Source organism: Manacus vitellinus, unplaced genomic scaffold (assembly GCF_001715985.3).
Source record: "Manacus vitellinus isolate BGI_N305 unplaced genomic scaffold, ASM171598v3 scaffold_8_pilon, whole genome shotgun sequence".
Taxonomy (NCBI): Eukaryota; Metazoa; Chordata; class Aves; order Passeriformes; family Pipridae; genus Manacus; species Manacus vitellinus.
The window spans coordinates 3,720,457-3,745,608 of NW_021940864.1; the positions used below are offsets into that span (position 1 = coordinate 3,720,457).

Consider the following 25,152-nt stretch of genomic DNA (forward strand, 5'->3'; position numbering starts at 1 on the left):
CACTCTGCCACCATGAGACATCTCTGCTCAACCTAGTTAGGACCTACAGGGGCTGCTCTGTTCCCCAAACTGTTGCCTTATGCTTTCTCCTAACAGCTAAAGTGGAACACCTGAACAGCTTTCAGCAGCTGAGGCACATCAGTGGTGCTTTTCACGTAGTTTGTAGTTGTCTTCTTACCTTGTGCCCACCTCAGCTATTGGTCAGACTGGTTGTTGCCTCTCACGCATCTCCTTTGGCTCAGGAATGTCTTTCTGACCAAAAAGATCATCTTGCCACAAGTAGAAAATAGCCACTGGTGTTTTCCTGGCCTGGGACAAAGTGACCTTGGCTGCTGTTACCCAGTGTTCCCCCAACACATTTGCAGAGGGTGCTGAGCTTTTCCTAGCAGACCTCCCTCTGTGCTAGGAGAGCTTTTCCAGATAAAGGCACCTGGAGGGTGTTATCATTCAAAGCTGGATTAAAAACCTTGTCTTTTTTGTAGGTCAGACTTTCAGTGGAAGTTATGAAAAAATATAGGGGGGAAGTGTAGAAAATATCAGGGAAATACATTACAAATTAGATTACAGGTAAGGCAATAAATAGGACATACCTGACAAAAATGCAATCAGATAATGGTTTCTTATTACCTTGAGAAACAACTCCCTCTGCTGAGGGAAAGCTTCACTGGCAGGGTTTGGTGCCATGATGGATAGCCTGCTGTGCCCGGCAGAGAACAGGAAAAGGCCTGGCGCTTCCCTGGCGGCACTGCTGCCACTCCAGCGAGGAGGGGGATACTGAACAAATCCCCACTCCGTGTAGGTGTCCCGTGATGAGGCAAGAGATTCAAGGAGCTCTAGTAATACATACTGTCTCCAAGGAAGTATATTCCTCCTGACTGTGTGCCTGTGTTCTGAGACAGATAGTATATCAAGCAGATGATGGTAACAGCTATTTAACCAAGAATAAGGCAAGAATACAAATCTGTAGGTTCAGAGTTGTTTGAAGTCATAGACCTTCAGAGACTCATATAAAAATCCTACTGTAATTGCATTAAAAACATGGTAATAAAAAAATCTTCTCTTGTATTATTGACCCATATCTTTCCCATTTTTCTAATTTTTCATCTGCCAATCTCAGATGTTCCACGAGTGAGGTCCATAATATATTACCTGTTTTCAGCAGAGAAGAATTTAGGGCAGTATAGACAGAGGCAGAAAAAAAACAGTCTAAGAAATAGGCGGTTAGCATTTGTTGGTATCAGCATTGAAAAGCTGATGAAAGTAATTGTTTCCTGAAAGCAAAAACAGGAAATAATTTCTGAGTGGAAAGGGGACTCCACAATCACAGCTTCAGGTGATAGCCCTTGGGGTCCTCTGAGAAAGGGTGGTAGGGGAAAGTAGCTCTCCTTGCTATTTCAAGGGCACCTGTAAAGAACATTTCAAGGGAATCTAATCTCACCAAGTCTACAGACCAGCTTGTCAGTGCTTCAGTGCAGTTTTTACTAGGAATACTCCTGAGTTTGAGTTTGGTTCACATCTGATATGCCATCCATAGAGAAAAAACATGATTCTTTTTCAAGAGGATCACAACTACTTCTGTGGTTTGTTCTGGGAAAGTCGAAACAGGCTTAAACGTATACATTCAGGAAATGGTCAGAGAAAAGGATCAAAATCTACCCAGAGTTGGGATGCTGAGGAGTCTCAAGTGAAGGTGGAGCATGCTTGCTGAGTTCTGGCTGAAAAGGGGCTTATAGGACATGGAGCTCCACTGCCAGGGGAGGATCTGGTGTAGTCAGTGATTTGGGGCAGCCCAGCTCTCACTGCTGTTCAGGCCAGTGCACCCTCCCCAAGAAGAGGTGCTGCTTGCGGTAGCAGATATATCAGAAAGAATATGTTTGTTTGCAAAAAAGAGAGATCGGCTTTTGAAAGGGTCAGGGTGGTAATATTGGTTATACAGGGTGATGGATTTCATTAAGTGGTCAATGTGGTTTGTGCTCCAGGCTTAAGGAAAGAAGCTCATTCAGAAGTTTCTCTCCCACCTCTGTAAGAGGGTGTGCTACCCTCACTGAATTTAACCATGCTGCAGACAGGGCCAGGAGAGGAGGGAGAGCCCATCAAGCTGCTCCCAAATAGCTATTTTGGCAAGTTCTGAGCTTTGGCATGTTCTAGAAGGAGCCCAGCTGTCCCTTGTCACCCAGCAGCTGAGGTGGCAGTGTGGGTACAGAGCCTCCAGGAGAGCAGGCCAGCACATGTCCCTGGCCCAGGCACCACCCCAACAGCCCCAACCTGCTCCCAGAGATGACTCAGAAACCATTTGATACTCTTCTAGGGGTGGAGCTGTGCTTCAAATGTGAACAGTCATGTCAGTGACTTATCCAGGTGTATATTTAATACTGGAACAAAATTTCCTTTTCGGATCTCTAACTGTTTAAAAAGCCTCTGGGACACTTGATCTGTTCCTAATCAAGTCAATGTGGGGAGAAGAAGGGGATAAGCCAGCAAGTCCTTTGCCAAGGAGGAAGGACAAATTGCTACTTTGCCATGGGGGTCTGCCACCTCTACACCACTTGACATCGCCGTGCCTTGGCCCCGCAGCAAGTTGCTGCAAGGGTGCAAGTGTGTACTGAACTGGTGGTTCCCTGCCACAGCTACCATCACACACAGCCCTCAGGGTTGAGAAGAGCAGAGAGGGCTCTCTGCCACCTCAGGCAGTACCCTGCCATCTCAAAAAGAGGCTTCCACGAAGGTTGTTGCAGATACCGTGAACTGTATTCTACATTTCTGTTCCAGGTAAGCTCTGTCTTTGCTTTTGTGCTGTAATGGGAGCCAAAAAAAACCAGACCAGTGCTTACGTGAACAATGTTCTCCCTGTGTGCCCTTAGAGAAGACTAGAAATGTTAGAGACAGCTCTGGCCTAATACCAAGAGAATTGTAAGTTAGAGTTCTTTTTAAAAAAGCAAAAACTTTATAGTTGGCTGTCTCCTTTCCCTCGCTGAGGTAACAGAACTGTAGCTTGTCCTACATCTGCAGTTTAAACTGGAGGGTCAAACATGAAGCTGTGAAGCACTCACGTTCTTGGGTGATGATATTGCTCTGCACCTCCTCACCTACTGCTGCAGTCAGAAAGGGAAATGGAAGAGTTCCTGCAGGCTTTTTGCCACTATTAAAGACGTAAGCAGATCTCTTCCAGTACCTATAAAGGATTTTTTTTTCTTTTTAATTAAACCACAAGCATTCTTCTCTAGCAAAGTTTCCACGATGGCATCTCCAGTTAATTAAAGGTTTAAGCTGTCAGGAAATGCTATGCATTAAAAAAAAATAAAGAGGAGAGCTACTTTAATAGCATTTGTTAATTGAAGTCAGCTGTAGGAACACAAGCTGTTCCCCGAGTAGACGGGCACCAGCACCATCCAGACATTCGCCTGCAGTTCCTACAAGTCAGATTCCCGCCTCCAGGATAGCTTGTGTGGCACTGATGGATGAGGCAGCACTGAGCTCCCTCACCACTGGGACAAACGCAAAGACTTCTCCATAGTAAGACTAGAGGAGGGTTGGGGGGAATTCTTACCTACCACAAGGTATTGTATCTTGCATCTTTAGCAACTGCAGTCAAGTGGACACCCACTTGCACTTGTGTGTAATTCACGTGCTCCCCAGCCCTTGTCTCCTCCATTTGCTGGAACACAGGTTTTTTGGCATTAAATGCAGTCTATTCACTAGCTCACAGCATTTCCAGGTGCCCAATGATGCTAATACAAGCAGGTGTGGTAACAAGGACCAAAGCAACAGGAGATTTGAAGGGAGACACATTGGTTCCAGCATGTGGCTGGAGAACATATTAGGGAGCACAAGAACAGATCCCTTGGACAGTGCTCTTCACTGTGACCACCTTCAGTACTGTTCATTGGTTGTTTTTGACCAGCCCTGATTCTGTGTAGCTTATTGCTATAATAGAGTTGAGTTTTCTGGATCCTGTCTGTCTCCAGATATCTCTGGTGGTTGTTAGTCTCTTTCTCTGTCTCTCTCTGATGCTCTCTTTTTCTGGGAAAAGCCTGTGGATAAGTGATGGCTGTTGATCCCACAGCCTGTTTTTTTCAGTGTTTTGGCTGGGAGAAGCTGTCTAGCTCCAGGTCACTGCATCAGCTACCCGTGGCAGCCACTGCAAATGGCCACAAAGGGGCTTTTGAGACCAAAGGCAGCAGAGGGCTTTATGGGCCAAGTTGCAGCACACAATCAATAAGCAAACATAGCACAGGGCAAATGAATCTTTACCAGCATCACCTGAGCCTGTAAGGCCCTGGGCACCCTGCACTTGTCAGCACAGCTCTGGCAGGACAAAGGTTCCATGGAGACCCCAGTGCTGCTGTGACTCTACATGGGAAGAAAAGCTGCTCAGGTGCCTCAGAAGGAGATGTGCTCCTTTGTGCATGCACACGTGTGCACACCTCCCCCCATCCATCTCTGAAAGCGGAGGACCCTGCCAGAATTCAGACCAAACCTTTTTGTTATTTTGAATATGCTAAATCAGGCCCGTTAGCCAGCTGCAGAACTATGTTCCTTAGACACATTGAAGCCCATAATTGTGGTTTGGACAGGTGACACTCAAACGAATAAAGAACAAGTCAGGTGATGGGTGAGAGAGCATATTTGCTAAAATAAAGCTTTGTCTTTAAAGCACCTTTAATGCCTCTGTTCTTTTTTGTGCTGGTGTTAAGCAGATTTCAGAATTAAATCTCTGTTTCTGTGATATGTAAGTGTGGCCCAATGCCAACTGGGATTGAGGCATTTATTAACACAGCTGGCAGTATGTAATATTGCACCAGGAGCTTTTTGGGAAGGAGGGTTTTCACAGCTGGATGGAAAGTTTTAGCATCATCTTCCTCCTACAAAATTTTTCATAGAAAAAATTCTTGACTGTTTATCCCTCCTCTCTCCTGAGGGATACAGAAACTGAAGACGGCAAGCCGCATTCCACCTGACTTCTTAGGTTTTTAATCCCATTATTCAGGTGAAGTGTCTAGGAATATACATTGCTTAATATACAATCCAGTGCTTTAAGTATAAAGACAGAATGATTTTTATTTGATCTGGCAACCTCCTGCTCTCATTGCAAAAGCTCCAAGGGGCTAACAACTAACCCCACAACTCCTTGAAAAATAGTTAAAAACAAGCAGTTACACTGTGCAAAAAGTGTTTAACATCAAGGTCTGGGCATGCTCCATGTTGATCTTTTCATAGGATCCACTGTGATCTCCTGCATGAGAACACACATGGTGCTACAAATCTTGCCTATCTCCAAGGTATTTTACCCTGAACGTGTTCAGGTGGATTAACATCTCCTCTCCCATCACCAAATCATTGCTGTTGGTTAGAAAGCAAAGCAGCAGCTTGATTTCCCCACTTGCAGGACAAAATTTCAAGGCTGCCGTTTAGAAAACAAAATAATGTTTAATTGCACACATTTGTTTTGCTGTTATTGAGCAAGAACAAGTTAGAAGCCCAGCAGCATTATTTTTCCTTCCCCACATAACACCTCATGAATGCATTCAAACCTGTTGGATTTTGTTAGTCCCAGAGGGTCTTGTTGAACTAGAACAATCAATAGATGCAAACAGAGCAGGTAAAGAGGCAATCAGGGTCCTAGAAACTTGAAATATTTTCCATTAGGACGCCGTAATAACTTCCCCTGAACAAGTATTTCAATAGCTGGTGCTACAAGCAAGGAGACATCCCAGGTAGGAGCAGCCCAGGTGAGGAATGAAACACATCTTAATTTAACTGCCCAGAGCAAAATGTGCTCTGGACAGCTAGATGTTCTTCAAACAGCTTGGGCTATCCCATGCAAGAGAGGTACTTCACAGGAAATTCTGCATATGGAAGATAATTGGAGGGAACTGCTCCAACGTTTTGGGTTCTGATCTCCTCACAGTAATGAGCACACAAGCAGAGGATGCATATGCATGAGAACATAATTAAGAGTGGTAAAACCTGGAAGATTTTCAAACTCTATGGCAATTACCAACTTAAACACACAAAAAATTAAGATAGCCTTATACCCAAAGGAAAGTTATTATTCAAAGTGCCTTGCCTCATTATTGTTAGCTGGAGCTCAAACAGCAGGGTAGTGAGCAGGGGAGAGTTGCCTTCCATTAGCAGCAGGTGCTCTCCCTGGGATGGAAACAGGATGCTGAAATCCTTCTGCTCTTTCCAAGACATCTCAAACGGTCCCAAAATGCTTTATCGGAACAAAAATAGAAAGCAGAGGGCACACATGACTGGCAGCTTGGGCTCCCCTGTTGCTCTCTGAGCCTCTCTGGTGAAGAGCATTCATGGACAGAGAGCTACCCTGTGTAAATAGATTCACTAAATAAATGTGGTAATTATACTGAATATTATTCTCAGTAGAAATAGCAGCAGGGAAATGATTTGCATAAGAAATGTGGATTATTCATGTAAATGAATGTGTTATTTGTTTATAGAAAAGATTAAGTCTTGTCTAAAGACCTAGAACTCAGCTATACATGAAAGCGAACACTTAACCAGCATCTCATACCTTCACTGTGCCCTGCCCACCTTTATCAAATTCATCTTTACAGTACTAGCTATGTTTTTCTCATCAGTCAATTTTGCTAAAGCTCAAACTCCCCTCAGCCCAGGGGATAGTTAATCTTCTCTAGGGAGCCTGTTTGGGTTGCCACTGAAATATCTTTATAGGAATCCAGGCTTTTAATCTTTGTTTTAGCAAGCTGAGTCTAGTGGCAGGAGAAGAAAGGAGTGGTTTCTAAGTTTGAAGAGCTGTACAAAAAGCCTGACTTGGGAGAATGGCTCCTTTAATTTCTCTCCTTCATTGCTGAGTGCAAGGAGGGGCTCAGGCCCCAGGCTGGCTGTCCCTGTGCAGTCCAGAGGCAGCCAGGAGTAGCCTCAGTTTTGGGGGCAATAGTATGTCAGGGCAGGCTAGCATATCCTTGGCAGCCCCCCAAGAGCTGGCCTACTGATGGAGACACTGTGTGCCCACCTCCCACGCTCTGTGTCACCCCATGGCTTGCTCACCCTTGGGAGTAATTTCACCCCGTTACCCAAGCAATGCAGAAGGGGTTGAAACCATTGCAATAAGCACCTCCTATTAATATCAGGGCAGCTTCATCCCTCACCACAGCAATCCCAAGTCCAGGGTATTCACTAAAGGAAAAACACTGACTTAACAAAAAGAGCAGAAAGGCAGCCTCAGCTGATGTTGCAAGACCTTCACCCTGCCATTCACCCCTGCAAAACAGCCAGCTCAGCTCCTGGACCCATCTTAGGAAGGGCACAGCCTCTTAGGAAAGCAGCTTTACTGACCATCAGGACACCTTCTCACGGGGCTTTGCCCTCAGGAACCTGTTAACTAGAGACAACTCTTCTTCTATCACCAGCAGCATCCTGTGTCGAAAGAAGCACAGCCAGCAGGTCGAGCAAGGTGATTCTCTCCCTCTACTCATGAGACTCTGCTCTCGTGAGACCCCACCTGGAGTATTGCGCCCAGCTCTGGGACCCCCAACATAAGAAGGTTGTGAACCTGTTGGAGCGAGTCTGGAGAAGGCCATGAAGATGCTCAGAGGGCTGGAGCTCCTCTCCTTTGAAGACAGAGAGTTGAAGTTGTTCAGCCTGGAGAAGAGAGGGCTTTGTGGAGACCTTATAGCACCCTCCAATACCTAAAGGGAGCTGGAGGGGAACTTTTTACATGGGCAGATAGTGATAGGACAAGGAATGGCTTTAAACTGAAAGAGGGTAGATTTGGAACCTGGAACCTGTTGCCCAAATGACCTGTCCTTGGAAACATTCAAAGCCAGGTTGGACGAGGCTCTGAGTAACCTGGTCTAGTTGAAGATATGCCTGCTCGTTGCAGGGGAGTTGGACTGGATGACCTTTAAAAGTCTCTTCCAACCCAAAGTATTCTGTGATTCTGTATGGCAAGTAACTGAGGAGAAACGCTCCCAGCGGATCCTGTCTTTCATGCCTAAGCAGTAGCATGGGCTGCCTGAGGATCTGTTGCCTCTGGTTCCTTTAAAAAAATTTGAGAGAGGAGGAATGTCTGCCTCACAGCAGGAAGGGCTTATTTCCTGTCATAGTAAGTTCTCCAGTGACAGCTGTGTCTGGCTCAGGTTCTGGCACCTTAATTCAGCAAGGCAATGTGGACTTCTCAGCTTACTTCAGCTGCTTTAGCTAGTCAGAGTTGATGGAAGTTTTTTGATGGTCTTCAAATCTATTGCAACATTTTCATAATTTAAAGAGTAGAGCTGAGGAATGGCACCCCCACATGGCCCTTTCTACCAAATTTCTCTTGCCATTTTGTATTTCCAAGTACTTGTAAACCATAAAAATAAAAAACAAAAATTAAGAATAAATTGCAGTTCCTTCTACTAGACTCAGCAGTTTATTCTTGCAGCATGTGAATTATTTTCAGTTAATTTATCCCCTAAATTCTTTATGTGCTTAGTTATGTGTTAGTTTGATAGAGTATCCCTTTCTTTTTTGCATTTCATACAATTAAAGTTCTGCAAAACTCAGCGCTTTAAACTCTTGGAAACTTGTGCACATTGGAAAATATTGATCCAGACGGTAGAGGCTGTGAAGTGCCCAAGCCTTGCTCCCATACTCTGCCCTGCACAAGCAGAAAAGCAAGCTGAAATGGAAATTGAGTTCTCAGTAATGCTCAACTCAGCTGTTCAAAAATAATGAGCCCTTCAGATCAAACTCCTTTGGAGATGCTCATGGTTATTTATTGTCCGTATTGGCCCGGTGAGTGTTGGGAGACCAGGAGTCATGGCTTGTCAGAGTCCCTGAGGACAAGCATCTTAACATCAGGCTGGCATTTCTCCAGCATCGCTGAAAGGCAGGGAGCACAATGCTGATGGTTGTCCACAAGGGATGCTCTCAGCATGGGCATCACCTGGGCTCAGAAAAGGGCTCTGTGACAAGCATGGCTCCAAGTTAAAATAGAACCTCCAGTGGTCTGTCCCAGCACTCTCATGGATGCAGTCAGACCCTGGTGCTGGGACACGAGTCAGTTCCTGTATTACTTCAGACATTAGTTTGCCAAGCTGGAGCTAATGAACAGCTGGAACTAATGTCAGTTGGGGGATCAGGGAGAATGCCTCAGCCCTTCAGTTTAATTTTTTGGTAACATGTATATATGCCCTGAGAGTAGGAGACAGTTCTTAAGACGAGGGTATGACTCTTCTGAGATTAAGGTGCAGGTAGGAGGAGTGTGTGATGTTGAGATTGTTTTCTTTTTCCTTTTAAAGGGAAACACAATAAATGGCAATAAGCACCCAAGTTGCATTGAAGAGGCAACGTGAAATCTCATACCCAAAGGTGTGCAGCCCTTCAAGATATGCACTGTATCCAAAATTGGCTCATGACCATTTTCCACGACCTTTTCTCTGGAAGGGGTGTGCTCATTATGTGCTCCAAAGCTCTGCATCATCTGCTCCATTTTTAGGGTAAACAGGCCAATGGGGGGCTGTATCTAGAGACTTATAGAGCAGACATGGCCCCAGTTTCTGGAGTAGTATTCTTAGCTAACACTTTGGTTTTGACAAGGGCAGTGGAAAGGGAGAGGCTATGGTAATGAGGCTATCACAGACATAATCCCAGTTCTGGCATTCTCTGGAAGCTCAGAGTATAGCTGCAGAGGCAGGACCCTCCAGCAGCCCCAGCCCAAGAAAAAAGCAGCATTGCTGCTACCAGCAGACTGAAAGCAGCCAGTCAGGGTTGCTTGAGACCAAATTTCTCGCTCATGAGCTCCTGCTCTTCAGCAGTGCAGAGCTGCTTTCAAGCAGTAAGTCATTTATGTCTAGCTTCAGCGTATTTATGAGAAGGAAATCCTGCTTTTACCTGAGGAAAAAAAGCTACTTTACAGCAACTACCTCTTTCATTTCACCTCACCTAACGAGCACCAGCTGAAGACATCCTTCTTCTGGCCACATTTGCTGGAGTGTGAGGATCTCCGCATGTTTCTGCAAGGTGCTCACTCTTAACCCTTCCCTCCACATTAGATGTGTGTACATGACAAGTTAGGGAAAAAAAAAAAAGGTCTTTTAAAATTATAACACTTCATAGCAATCCACATTTTGGGTCTCTTGAATCTGAAAATTCAATTCCCACATTTGTATGTGGTTCACTGTAAATATTCCATCAAAATGGGCTTCAACAGAAAACTGGATTTATAATTGCCTGCTCTCTTACCAGAGATCCCCTGTGCTAGATTACGAGTGAAAAGTTTCCTCCTCAACAGCAGTAGCAAAGTCCATTTTTCTTGGCTCACAAAACAGCTGAAAATCTGTACAAAACCCGAGTTTGTTTTCAACCTGACTCTTACTGTGGATTTGAGTTCCAAGGATCAACATGATGGTCTGGCTATAACATTAGTAGTGATAAAGCAGACATATAATTCACCCAACAGTAATTTTGTATGGCACTTTTTACCACTTATTCAACAACAAAAAAGTAGCAGATAAGCCCACGCAGAGAGCACTTCTGCCTGGTATCTGCAGCCACCACAACGCCAAGCATGTCCTTTGCAAGTGGCATCAGTCTCTGGCACTGCCAGGCTGGGTAGAATTAGTCAGGATTTTGTAGGTTTTTTCCTTTATCTGTGGAACGTCAGCTTCCTACATTACATGGCTGATCTGAGCAAAACAAAGGTCTGCCTGCACTGGAAGAGAGCACGATGGAGACATTCATTTCCCCAGAATAGGTAGTGTAACAAATCAATCCTGACTGCACTGATAAATTGAACTTCAAGCTTGGTGATACTGCTTTTCAGGTCTAATTCAGTGTAAGACATAGCAGGAAGGAAAGGCAAAGGCATTCGTTAGCATTTCATTCTGCAAGGAGCTGTTCCCTGAGCAGGGGAGAGAAAAAAATAAAAAGATCTTTTTCACCTTCTATTTCAGCACAGCATTGCAACAATTTTTAAGGAAGGCTACAACGAGTGCACAGGTATGTGGGGTGTTGTGTGTGAAGATAGAGGGGTGCAGAAGAACTAACTAGCAACCACTGGCTTCTTGCCAAGCCCCAAACCTTGGCATGGCATCCTAACTGGAGCGCCTGGATGCCAGTGAGAAAGAAGTGTTGCTTATGGGAAAAATCTGGCTCACAGCAGTATGGGGATTCCAGAGCCACAATGCTCTGGCACGCAAAGGGAAGAGGAGCTGGTGGGCTGGACTTCAGGGGATTGAGGTCCAGGTGAAGTCTTAACAGAGCTCCAGGCTGAACACAGACAGATCACTCCCCCGGGCAACTGCAGAAGTACCTCTTTTTCTAAGTAGACAGCAAATGATGCTCTTCTTGTCACATAGCAGCCATCACCCTGGGGACCCAATCTTCCTCCTCTCAGCACTGTGGCACTATAAATAATATCAAAAGGGATTTCTGCCCTTCACTTTCCTAAATCTGGATAAAAATATCAGTCTGTGTATCACAGTACAGATTTTCACCCCTCTTCCACACTGGAGCACAGGGTTACCATCAGCTAGAATCTAGCAGGACTGGTTATGGGAGAAAAGTCTCCACAGCCCTCAGTGTTTGGGCAGAAAGCTTGAAACACTGGCCTTAATAGCTCACAAATGAAACAAAAAAAGACTTCAAGCTTACAATCTCCTGGGGTGGGGTTGCAGACTGGAGAGAGGGTGAGCGAGGACTGGTGGACACCTGGATTTAGCAGTGGCTTTGGCTCCATATTCTCAGGTTGTCTCTGAATTCCCATCACTTCCCCATGCAAAGGCCTGCACTACTGGGACACTTTGTACCCACTCTGCTCAGTGACTAGTTTTCAGGCACCAAATGCCCCTGGAAACAGGCTTTTCCTTTCAAAAGCTTCAAAGTCCTAATTTTTATGACATGGGTACAATGACAACTTGCCCTTTAGACGTCCACTTCTGGATTGTGGAGTTAGAATTACATGTAGTGCTTAATAATTAAAAACAAACCAACATTATTGATTCTACACAGAGCATCTCATGGTATGATCAAAATTTGCTGGCATAGCTTGGCCAACCATGATGGTGGTTTGTGCAGGAGCCACTTACATGAATATAATACCTCCCAGCAAAGGATTGCAATATGCTTTTAGGTTAGGCAGGAACGTTGTTGACCCCACTGCAAAACTGGTGAAAAGGAGAGATGTGATCTCAGGCACAGAATTACACTGCAGTGTTTCAACAGCATGTAGACCTTCAAATTGTAATTGATTGCCCAGAAAGAAATACACAGATATACTCAATCTCAAACCTAGATCACACTGGTATCTCTCCAAAGATGGTCATCCCTAGCTATCTAAAGGGAAAGAGCCCCATGATCTTGGGGTAACTTGTCCCCAGAACAGCTCTTCCCCTTTTGCCTGAAGCCAGATATCAAGTCTCCTGCACAGCTCTTCACTGAAGCCATGACATCTCCAGCTATGCCTGTTACTCCATTAAGTCATAGCTCCTTTTTGAATCCTGTTAGGCTTGAGAGTAGAGCCTGTCCTGTTGCCATCTCTTCAGAAGCCCTGCGCATGCAGAGTGCACACAGTGAGGCTGACAGGTGCCTGCTGTACCCCAACTGCACACTGAAACATGAAATACTTCCAGTTGTGTGTGTGTGTGTGTATCTTGCAGCAATAAGCTCTAGCTGAATATTTTGTTTGCAAAGTGTAGATTAGTTCCTTTCAATTTCATCTCAGCCTTATTGTTACAGTATACCTCATCATCCAGTTCCTCTTACCAATTCAGGTATTATTTGCTATTCTTGCACCTGCCTTCTCCAAAAAGGACTTTTATTAACAATGCTAGTCTCAAGCCACAGCCTTACTTTTCTTTCATTTCTGCTAGAGCAATACCACCCTCTGCAAAGCTCAGCATCTCCACAAATGCTGTGGTTACAAACGAATGCATCCTTCAGCAGCATTTTAGACCATTTTTCCACAATGCACATTGTAAATGAGGAGTAATATATCTTCAGAATTGCCCAGAAAACATTATTCTGTTAGCAATATAAAAGCCTCACAGTGTCCGAGTAGGTGCCCTTGCCAAAAACATTTTATTGTGAGCCAGATAATTCAGTTTGAATTGTACATGGTTTGGTATAATCATTCCAGTAAAGCATTCTTTACAATTCTGTAACAGCAAGTCACATGGCTCAATAAAGTTTATTGCTGCAAATGCTTAGTGATTCATGGCATGGATGAATTCTGTTTCTTTCCTGGATCAAGTAATCAATAGCAAAATAATCTCCCTGCAATTACATTGCTCTGCATTAAAGAGGTGTGAAGTAAATAAGTACAAAATCTGATAGAAAAAACAATGTGTACATTAAAATGAACTGCAGTTTGAAACTGAGTGTCCTGCACCACAGTTTTGCGCAGAGCCCATGGCAGAGCTACGTCCAGCCTTAAATGATTCTTGGTCAGCTGATTACACACATTGTGCAACAAACCCAGTCGGGACCGACAGATTCCCATCCCATCATGTCCAACAGAGCCCTGCTGAGAACACTCTGCACTCACACAGACCTCCCTGCCCATCCCCGTGGGTGCCAGGGACCATCTTTTTCAGAGCGTGCTGGAAAAGCGGGACCTACGCTCTTCTAATCAACCTTTTCGGCTCTTCCAGTGCTGCTCCTGCACACAGTAAATCAGTGTTTATAACATCCCCTGCTGAGCTGAGTGCAAATTAAATCAGGGTTATTTAGTTTGTACCATCATGTTCAGCTGCAAGTCACAAAAGGAAGCAGAGGCATGGCATTTGGGAAAGGGCACGTGCTTTGTGAGGGGAGCTGCTGACGGAGCCTCTTCGGGAGCCCAGCAGGACAGCAGCCCTGCAACACTGCTGCTTCTTCAGCAGCCCAGCAGGACAGCAGCCCTGTGACACTGCTGCTTCCTCAGGAGCCCAGCAGGATGGCAGCCCTGTGACACTGCTGCTCGAGGGGCCCTGGATATCCCTGCTCCCTCTAACTTGCTCTGCTTCACAGATCTGAACCCCGTGGCTCCAGTGACACCACAGCAGGTCACTCACAATAGATAATTGATACATCATCTGTAATAAACAAGTACCAACACAGCTACCTATTTATCTGGTATGAACAGTTTTCTCATAAAAACAGTATGAAAATGATACTGTTTAGAAACAGACTGTTCTGGGGAATAAAGTGCACACTGTTGTTTTTACTGTTTAATGCCTCCTGACTGGGAACACTTAAATGTGGTGAGGTTCCTCTCTAAATATGCTTATGCTATTGCACAGGCTTCAATGCAGTGGTAAGCACATACCTGAACTCGGTCTTTTGCTCATGTTTACTTTCTTATCCACAGTCCACCTCATTCTTGAATCTCACACGCACTCTAAAAGGATGTTTATGAGATTAAGTCACAGAAAAGTCACAAAAAGCCAGAGGGAAGGCTGCCTATACAAGCTTAATATAACTCCTTCCTACAAAGGCATTAGAGTATGGTCTTTCATTATATGTTCATTCCCATTGGAGCTCGGTTTCATTTGGTGCCCTGACTAGGCTGTGCACTGGAAAAGAGCCACAAATGTGCTGTCTGCAGGAATGGGAAAAAAAAAATTAAGAAAAAAAATAATCAAAAAAGTAACCTGTAACAGGCACTCAGCTCGGAAATTTCCAGTCCAAATAAATGAGTGGTAAGAAGGTGAAAAAGGATCCTACAGATAGATGCATCAAGTAACTCTCTCATGGATTTTGATGTGAACAGTCCTACTTACAACATGTTCTCTAACGCTGTTCACAGCTACGCACCAAGTTTTCACTAATTAGCTACAACCTACATTTGCCTACATCATTTAAAAGTACATACACATACACACTCTCTCTCTCATCTTTTATAAAAAGTAACTGACAAATATCCAAACAGACAGCTCCTGTATCATGCTACTGAGAACATCCATTCCCTGCCAATCTCCAGTGACTTAAAAACAATATGGGATCAGTTTACCTTTCACTGTACCGTACTTTTCAATCCGCAGAGAAAAACCACTGCCTTTCTGAAATAAATATGCCATCATCACAGAACAAACAGCTTGAGGCCCAGCTCATCTCTTGGTCAAATCAACTTAGGTTCACTTCAATATGTCTATGTTGACTTATAAAAGCAAAAGAGATGGCTTGAACATTTGCAAATCACCTTTTCGAGTCAGGGCTAGGGAAGACTGCTCATTCAGTGAGTCCCCATCCCTTCTTTCCCACAAGCACACAGTCTGCTGTCCTCTACCTTGGGCAGCAGCTACAGAACTGGGATTCCCTCTATTAGGTGACAAACTACTCAGAGTTGGGGGCTATTTCTCTCCCGGGCTCAAGAGCCCCATTCCCAAGCACATCCTCTGGGCACTGCCACAATGTATACCTATAACAACAGCAGCAGCAAAACATCAGCATGAAGTAGGTGACCCCAACAACTCAGGCACCGTGCTCCATGGTGTGACACTGTGCGCTTGTAGTGGTTGGCATCCAGCAGTCTCTTCTCAGAAGGGTTGTCTGAAGTGAAATAGGACTTAAAATAAATCCATTTAGTAGTAAAACTTCAGTTCACCAAGTCTGTGGTTATTAGGTCAAGTCTGCTTCAGGAGAAGGCTTTTCATATGAGGTAAATCAAAGGGCTGAACCCAAAGAGTCCAGTGTGCACAGAAAGTTGAAACAAGTTAGACTTCCTCATCCTGGTGCAGGTCTGGTTGTCCTGTCCTCTACAGCACTGCTTCAGGAATAAAGTGTCATCATCATCCACTGTAAAATAATGTGGAAAGTGAGTTGAAATAACCCATCCCTCTGAGAGCTCTGCCATATTCACACCTGGACTGGACTGTGGGGCACTGGAGATTTTTTGCTTCCAGAAGGAGCAGAAGCTATAACAATGCAGAAGACGTAGAAGCCTGAAGCTCCTTGTTTCTAACCCACACTGTAAGTGGTCAGTTAAAGATACCTTTTCTAATGCTACACAACAAAATATGCAGTGCCCTGTGCAACAAAGGAGCCTGCATTTGGCAGTCAGGGAATGGGCTTTACCTCAGATTCCCGGAGATATATCCCTTTGCCATCTTGTGTTAGGTTGCGAAATGCCTCTGCAAAAGAAGCAAATGAGGAGCGTTAACTTTATAGCCAGGAGATCACCACCAGCCAAGACACTGTCTCAAGAAAAACCTCAAAGTCAGAGTATGTAGGCTATTCACAAGTGCATGTGAACTTCTCTGTTCTGTCACTGGAATATCCCTGAAGGCTGGAACACTGGGACCAGCTGAATAAAGTTGGGCACATTACTGTTTGCCCACCCATCTGTGAAACCCCAAAATACAGGGGGTCCCAACATCACCCACTACAATTTTGGGACGTGCAAAATGTCTACAGCATGAGCTCACAGACTAAGCATCTGTGAGCTGTCTCATCATCACAACTGCAGTCCATCAAAGATATATTTCAAGGCTCTCTTCTTCCTGAAAAGGGTATATTTCAAGGCTGTCTTCTTCATGGAAAATGAGTAGTCTTCATCCGTAATTTGCCTACCTCCTCCTACAGAAGGTTGGTGCAAACCTGCAGGGAGCTTAATCACTCTGATATGTACAGCCTGGATGTCTGTAAAAAGTGACTGGTGGAAAGGTAAAGAGAGAAAACTTGATTTTGCCTATATCCGTCCCTTGCTTTAAATTGATTGTTCTTGGTTTATTCAGAAATCCAGTCCTACTAATTTTGACCTTGCCACTGCCAGCTGGAGCAGCGTCAGAGGGGTCAGGGCTTAGCTGGCAGCCCAGCTTGCCTGGCCAGACACATAACACCAACCTTACCTCCCATGATCTCCACTCGAAGCATGAAGCAAACAAAGCTCTCAAAGCTGATCTGTAAGTCAGGGTCACCATATCTGATTGCCATCAAATTACAGACTTCATTGCTGAGTGAAATGCCTTCATAAAATGGAAAAGAAAAAAAAAACAAACAGGGAAAACAGAATGAGATGGCAACTCCCAGCTGTACACAGCTGAATATGCACAGCTATGTGTGCACACACAGCTGTGACCATGCACAACTGAGTGTCCTTCAGCCCTTCTCCAACAGCTTGGTTTTTCAAGCCTCCTCTAAAATAATATCAAACATTAGCCAGCCCAAACAAGACCACTATATAAAGATACCTCCCCCAAATTAAAAAGGGTTCAGATTTGTTCCCCTATAATCACAGTCCTGCCAGAGTTGGAATAAAATACACATGGGCCTCATTTGCTCATGGGATATATGGGTAATAGCTGTAGCTGGGTTTAAGAGCAATACTCCCCAAGAGGGTAGGAAAAGAGATAAAAAAGAAAATCCAGAGGAAGCTCATAGAGCTTCAGTCCCAATGTCAAGCAGCAGCAGCATTTGCAAGGAATAAAAGCATTTTCTATTCATGGCCTGGGATTTTAGTTTGCTTTAGCAGAGGTCTGCCTGGGTTTCTCACTGTGCTTTCACTGACTCAGATGAACTGGGTGAACATGCAGCAAAAAGAGGAATGATATTTAAGATGTAAACGCGCAAAGGAAGCTACAAGACTGACAACAGCCCCCACACAATGCCCAATAATAGTAACAGAGCTTGGTCCAGTACTTGGACTCATATGTATCATCTTCCATTTCTAGGTCAAGCTTCAGACGTTGCATTAGTGAAGTCTGGCACCAGTATTGCCTCTGTGCAAGTCCCACACTTCCAGGTTTGGTACCCGAGCTGTTGTCTTCAGCAGAGGTAGCAAATTAATATGACTTAGATCTGGCCTCTTGCATGCACTCACACAACCCCACATAGCCTTTTAAAATTCAATTAGCAACAAAGAGGAAGGTATTTAAAAAAATGGGTCTAAAATAAGCAGACACTTCTGTTTCAGACAACTATCAGTACGAGACCACACTTGGGCAAAGACTGAGTAGCCCATTCCATGGCAAAATAATTTTCAGATGTGTTTATCCAGCTAAAGAAGAAGGAAGAGATGCCACGATCATACAGCCTATGTGTTTTTCACTTCTCCCAGTCCCTACCTACAACTATCAAGATGTTCCCCAGCCCTAGGCTTTTTCCACTTTTGTGAGGAAGAGGATAAGACTCGTCAAAATGCACCATGGGCTCACCTGTCTCCTGTACAGCTGCATGCAGTTCCACAAGGTCAAGCTTTCCTGATCTGCTTGTGTCTCCTTTCTGGAAAACTTCCTGGGGGGTGAAGGGAGTATTTTTAAACATAACAAGCCACCCAAAAAAACCAACAGATGACACCAAAGGGATTGTGAGCAGGGAGATATTGCAAAGGGGCACAGAAATTATTGTTATACCAAATAGAAAAGCAGCCTTTTCCACAGGACTCTGAATTCCTGGATACTCAGTGTGCCAGTGGCATTCAGCTTGGTGGGAGAATTAAAGTCAAAACATCTCAATTAAACTTTAGGTAGCACTCATTACATATTAAAACAAACAAACAAAACCACAAAAAAAAAAAAAAATAAAAAACCACAAAACCCCCCAAACAAATCAAAAACTTATAGCCACTCTAACATTTCCACAACTATAACATGAGGATAATGATTTCTTAGCCCACATGCTTATCTATAGGCTTGATCCTCCTCCCACCAAAGTCAACGGAAACCTGGCTGCTGATTTCAGAAGCAGCAGGAATCAACCCTTTCCCAAACCAACTCCATTCTGTCACAGCTGAACTGTTATTATGGAGGGTGAGATGTTCAATAAGCAAGGCCATGTGCTGGTGGTAAAGAAATCACAGTAACACCCAGTCTGCTCTACGAAATAATGCTCCAATGGAGTATTATATGAGTCAGAAGTATCACTCATGACAAGGATACATCCAGGAGTGCCAAGATACCCTGGCAGGAATCCAGACTGAAATTCAGGCGAAAACTCTGGAAGTCTGGGGAGAGGGAAAAAAAAAATAATTGTTTTGAGGAGTCATTGAATATCTCTCAGAAAAATGGACTCTCACAAAATTTCCCCTCACTTGAGAGGGCTCAGGTTCCCAAGCCTTTGTGAAACTTTACACCCACTTGAGAAGAAGTATCATTTATGATGATAAAAATATGAGGCAACAGGATGGATTCTACTAGTCTCAGAAAATCCAATATGAGCTCCCTGCAGGCATGTAATACAGAATGAAATATGGTGCACTATCTCCAGCTATTAGAGAAAATGGAAGGAAAAGGACATCCAAAGCTCTAATCCCAAACAGAATTTACTGCATGACCTTGAGCAAAGTCACTTGACCTGAAGAGCTTTGGGGAACAGCATTGCAGATTAATTGAAACTCTTGTACTAAGCATCTCTATCTCCCTCTCTTTCACAGACACAGTGCCAGCTCTGTTAATATAATTAAAAGTACAGGCATTGCTGGAAACATGATGATGCTGCATCAAAGCTTAGCATTCCTGCTTCATATATAAGTTACATGAAGAGTAACAAAAATAGGCTCTAATCTCACTGTAAATCATGATTATAGACGATCTATAGCCTCACACTGAGTAAGGGACAGAATCATAACTCACCAATCTCTTCTCTGCAGAAAGTCAAGATGCTTTAATAATTTTAATCCTGTAATAGCCCTGTTTCATAAATATGAAGCAAGTACTGTAAAGTTTTTAAAATCACTGTCTTAAAATTGATCACTCATGAAAAATAAAGATCCCCTATTCCACATAGTCCTCTCACAGATAAGACAGTGCCTGGTGGGTCACTGCAAAAAGTCTGAAGAGCTATTCTTGTCTACCTTTGAAGAAAAGAGAGCACTGTCAAATTCAGCTTAAGTGAAAAAGACATCACATCAGTCTTTTGATTGTGTTCTTTGTTGCCTGTAATGGCTGGATGGAGTATTTTCTATGTTGAACATTGGTTGTTCCCAGTGAAGAAACTGCAAAGGAAATCTGGATTCAACATCATGTATGTAATTTCATTGTCATTGTTCAGAGAAAACAGCCATTGCAATACCTTGCTGTTGTCTAGGTGGTATTATTTATAAATAGGAACCAAATTACAAGGTTGTGGAGTGCCCTGGGCTGCCCCTGGCAGAGTGGATGTCACAGTCCTCATAAGAGAGACAAGCTCGGGGCTCATCTGGGTCTCACAAGCATAGGTTACACAGGCCACCTGCACCTCATCCTGTCTCCCAAACACACACAGAGCAATGAACAGCCTTGTGCATGCATAACAGGGAAGAGTAAACAGGAATAGCAGGCATGAACCAGGCACATGAAGGCAAAGACAAGACCCTCTTCCACCACATAAATGCCTACAGACCAGGCTTTCCACACCTCTGAGCAGTGGTGCTGCCAAGACTGGCAGTGGCACAGGGTGGAACAAGATTTCAGTTTCAGAATCAAGGCTGAGGTCAAGCTGGGTTTGGAGGTCAAACTAAGAGTCTGCATCCACACTTGTTCTCCCCCATTCTTCCAGTTGTTGAAATTCAAACTAGATTAGCCTCACTTTTAAAATTTCTGCCATGTTGATTCATACCCCAGCAAATCCTTTTGCTCTGAAGATCTAACATGGCATCAGAAGAGTCAGTTCAATCAGATTCAAGCCAGTTTCTCTTCCCAGAATGCAAGTAATAGATATAGGAGCTGAGGCTTTTCTCTGAGAGGGTTTATTTTACAGAAACATTGTTTTTCAGTACTTACTTCTCCAAGATATATTATTCAAGATCTTCTGGAGCTGAACAGCATTTATTTCAGGATTCTGTGATATGGAAGAGAATTTTAATTCTTGTTTTTTATTTTTTTTTAAAGTACTAAATCACTTTTCTCCTACTTTTGTTTTCCCAGCATGTCCCATCTTCATTCTCTGCTTTTCTGGCCCCACTCCAGCCGCTGGGAAAATCAATAGAAAAGGCTCCCTTTGAATATGACAAGATTCTCAGCCTGCAAGAGCTGCAGTCTGCTCTGGGCTAAGTTCTCAGGGCTCCACACCGATCAATGCAGCAGATTTACACCGAGTGAGGATCCAGACCGTTAACCTTTTGGCCTTGGTGCCATCTGTCCCATCAATCACACTGTCAAGAGACTTGCTTCAAATATTTCCCTTTTATCACTTACAGACAAAAAAGATGGAAACTTTGGAATACTTCTCCCCAAACTTTTCAAAGCAAAGGTTCCCCTTCATCCTTGTCATATTAAAGTTTACAGGTTTTTTTAGAAGCTGTGACAATCGTTTGTTTGGAGGGCTTTTTTAAATGTCACTCTTCAAAAATAAAAGGCTATTTTCAAATCATTGAGCCATACCAGGGTAATGCCTTCAGAAATGGCAGTACTGCCTGCCTCTGTGTGTCCTTGGACCTCCTGACAGCAAAGGACCGACATCTCACAGTATGTGGCAATTTCTAGCACATCTGAAAGCCACACCATTCTCAAAACCAAAATCTTAAACCAGTGGCATAAAGTAAAAGCATTGCTTGTTTTCAGTAACAGTTTCCTTCGAATTATTGCTATTAAAAGTGCAAATCTGTTTTCGTAAAATTGCGTTTGCCAAATATAGGGTAAGATGCTAAATAAATGCAGTGACCTTTTCTGAAAGGTGAAACTCTTGCATCTCTCACCATAGTTAGTGGGATCCCAGATGGTCAATTCTATCTCAAATCAGGCTAGAGAGATCCTTAAAAAGAATCTTTCACAGTAAAGATCATATTTCACCAGGAAAATTAGGGAAAAAGGGAGGTGATGGGACATCTGATACCTACTTCACCTCTCAAAGCAAGTTAGTTGCCATCCAACTTGTGATGAAGTATGTATGAGACAAGTGTTTCAGGGGGTGTTATCTCACTGGTAACTTTCCCCAGTGAATGTAAGAACACCCTAAAGGATAGGATGGATTCACACAGCCCATCACTTTGTCCCCAGTACAGGCAATAGTAATTAATGTTTAGGGAGAGCACATGAGCCTGGTCAGCTTCTGCAGTCCATTCTGCTGTTTCCCTGGCATCCACATCTGTTGGAAAAGGGATCTGACAGTATACATCCCTGCCCAGTCCTTTAGTACCTGTTTATGGACTTTCTGCCCATCAGTTTGCTAATACCTCTTGAGCCTCTTGATACTGTCACATCCACAATGTCCTGTGGCATTAAGTTCCAGGCATTCCCACCCTCTTGTGTGGAGAAGTCTGCCTATCTCAACATTATCATATTGCTAAGCTTCACAGTCAAATTTGCTGCACTGTACACACAGCCCTACTACTCTCTGTGGCCCCTCTCTGTTCCCCACGCTTCTACATCCAGACCTCCCTTGAGCACCCACACACTTTTACTTTCACAGAGCTACATAATAGCTCTGGAGGAGTTTATTCTGGCAGCTGATGCAAGCACTTACCTGTTCAAAATGCCTTGTGAAGAAATCCTCCCAAATCTTGCCTTCATACCTATCAACAATTTCCTTTAAGGTATTTAAAAATATATTAATCATTAACTTGCAGAAGAAAAATATTGTCATCCAAGTCATTAAAGATCATTTCCCAGAACTGCACTCCATCCCCTGCCCTTCCACTTTCTCCCCACCACTGCAATCAATGCTACATCACTGACACAGCCCACTGCTAAGATAGCTCCCCACACCACAGAAATGCTATTTCTTGGAAAGAAATACTCAGATAACACTCAGTGGGGAGAAACATTCCCCCCACCCTTCCCCAAGCTATGCAACAACAAGGGATGTGGCTCACTCTTTGTCAAGAAGAGAGAGAAGGGCCTCTGTCTTCCTGTATACAGCACAACAGAGGAGATGAAAGCAGGAAAGACCTTTTTATGCCAGGGGAACAGACCATGCTATAAACTCCCTGGCACAAGGTGCAGACATGCATGCACTGCCACTGAGCTCAGCTATTTCGAAAATAGCCTACAGGCTGCTGCATGGGAATAGTACTGCTCAGGTCCCATGGGGTCTTCAAAACTTTCAAGGCATGAAAGGAACAGGGACAAGTGCAAGAATGGACCTTGAGCCTCCTAAAAGCCATGAACAGGAAAGACTGCAGAGCCAGTAAGATGGTGTCACTAAAAGAGGTTTGCAAAAAGGCAACCAACTAATGTGCTTAGCCTGTCCTCCACATTTGACTGCATCTGTCTGCATGGCCCAAAGGACTCCGGCTGTAAACCCAAGCCACGCTTTCAAAAGTGCTGAAACACAAACCCTGACATTCTCACTCAGCCTGTCCCTACAGCAGAGCAACAGTAAAAACCCAACATTCAGAGCAGAAGACTGAACCACAGACCTCCCACTCGTCTTACATCCACTCACCTTAGAGAGGATGAAACTCGTGTTCCCGCCCATTTCCCTAGAGATGCAAAAAAGCAGACCTGTTATAAAGGTATCCCAGAGTTGTGTGTTTGTCTCACCACAGGTGGCATCCCCCATCCCCAGATGGGGCCCCAACCTGCTATTGCAGGTTGTTTTATTCTCTGGTTTTACAGCTGCAGTAAGGGAAGGCCTCATGTCCGTACAACTTCCAAGGGCTGCCAGCATTTGAAGTATTCAAAGCACTATTATGCACAAGCAACTGTCCTAGCACTGCCAGAAGGGTCTCCTGGCACATTAATGGTGCATTAAAAGCTCTTGTCCTTCTCACACTCTCAAACATGTCCCTGCTGCAAGAATTTTGTGGGCCTAGCTCAACACCTCTCAAAAGGATAAAGCCAAAAGCAGTACTTCAGCCACTGAGAATCCTAAGGTGGGAGAAACCCACAACCAGCCTCTCTAAAAGAGATTATGCTGCTTTTCGCAGAGTAAAGTCTCTATGCTGCTCCCATTAGACTAGAAAGACCAGACTATTCCAGAGAATTAGGTGCTGGCAGAGGGACAGCAGCATCTCACCGAAGAACATGTTTCCTGGAGAAGACCCGCAGGATGAATTCAGACTCTTGCTGAGGCTCCAGCGTGGATGGGACAATCACATAGACACCAGGCTCCAGATGGAAGTCATGAGTCACTTCCCGCTCATCAAGGAAAACTTGGTGCTTGTTCACAGGCTGATGTCGGGTGAAGAAAGCTGGGGGCAGTTTTCTGTTGCTTTCCTGGTACTGTTCAGGGAAGAAAGATAAGAGACGTGTGTTCTGCAACCAGCTGAACAAATGCACAGAAGACATGTGGAGGATTCACGGGCGTGGCATAGACAGCCTGCCCTCACACCTCAGATTGTTTTGCAGCACAGACAGGTAACAGAGCCCAAAGGACTCAGTCTCTTCCCAGGACATGGTGGTTCTCACTTATGCAACACCCCTGCCCAATACTACTATGACAAAGAACTGGGTTTCCTGCAATTTATCGACCATGTAAGAGTACTTGTACAGAACAGCAGTGAGGACTGGAGAGGAGAAGCTATTCCTGTCAAAGTGGATACTGCAAAAGGCTTTTCCATATTAAGAGAAGTAACTGCAGGCAGGAACTGCTCTAGACACTGCTCTTTGCTAGCCAGAACACCCATCCTATCCCATAAGGACCACACACTTTGTCCCCAGCTTGTCCTTAGTGGTAGGGATCTGGTGCCAGAGGATTTTGGAGTACCTGTGATCTGAGCCTCCTGCAGGCACAACCTAAGCCCTAACCCTGACTTAATGCAAGAGTTCTTGATCTGCCTGACACTCTTTGCTCTGCAGGCACTTTTCAGCAACAGGGAGGATGGATAAAGTGTTGATCCAGGCAACACAGAGCTCATTTTTAATGCCACTGAGCGCCCAGTACACAAGCAAAATAAATAATACTGCTAGCTAAAACCACTGTCACCTTCTGATCTTGGCTGTTCCTCAAAACATTTAGTCATTTTACTCTGCAGCCTCATGGGGAGAGGCTATGCCTCTTCCTTTGCCAGTATTTTTCTTACTAATAGAGCAATCTTTCTTCTGAAAGGTTCAGGGTTACTCCTCCTCATGCCCCTTATGTTAAATTCAAAGTTTTTATATTCCAGTCAATACTGGGTTGACAGTAGTTCTAATACCTTAGATGCTCTTGGCTTGCCATCTCTCTGTATTGATCTTGGCAATCACTACAAACCTGAAATTAAAGTCCTGGCTGCCACCATTCCCACTCAGGTGTGACAGAGGAGTGTGCTAGGGCCACACCCAGACCCACCCCCTCTGCCAGCAAGTTTACCTTACTTGTAACCTTGATAGCGCACAAAATATTTAAGTCAGGAAGGCATGGCATCTTACCTCA

At 44.2% G+C, this 25,152-nt stretch overlaps 1 protein-coding gene across 1 annotated transcript in view; it reads right to left on the bottom strand.

Annotated features, from left to right (window-relative positions):
• Positions 1 to 13,029: 13,029 nt before the first annotated feature.
• The window catches only part of LOC103767646 (calpain-14), a 31,263-nt gene continuing 19,140 nt past the window's right edge, over positions 13,030 to 25,152 (bottom strand). Inside the window, exons 13-22 of the mRNA XM_018085396.1 lie at positions 23,815 to 24,020; positions 23,242 to 23,278; positions 22,321 to 22,383; positions 20,640 to 20,697; positions 18,819 to 18,883; positions 18,294 to 18,362; positions 18,096 to 18,174; positions 16,791 to 16,907; positions 16,018 to 16,073; positions 13,030 to 15,738 (exon numbers count right to left, since the gene is read on the bottom strand). Coding sequence (XP_017940885.1) covers positions 15,712 to 15,738; positions 16,018 to 16,073; positions 16,791 to 16,907; positions 18,096 to 18,174; positions 18,294 to 18,362; positions 18,819 to 18,883; positions 20,640 to 20,697; positions 22,321 to 22,383; positions 23,242 to 23,278; positions 23,815 to 24,020 — 777 coding nt within the window. The 3' untranslated portion in view covers positions 13,030 to 15,711. The remainder of the gene's footprint in view (positions 15,739 to 16,017; positions 16,074 to 16,790; positions 16,908 to 18,095; positions 18,175 to 18,293; positions 18,363 to 18,818; positions 18,884 to 20,639; positions 20,698 to 22,320; positions 22,384 to 23,241; positions 23,279 to 23,814; positions 24,021 to 25,152) is intronic.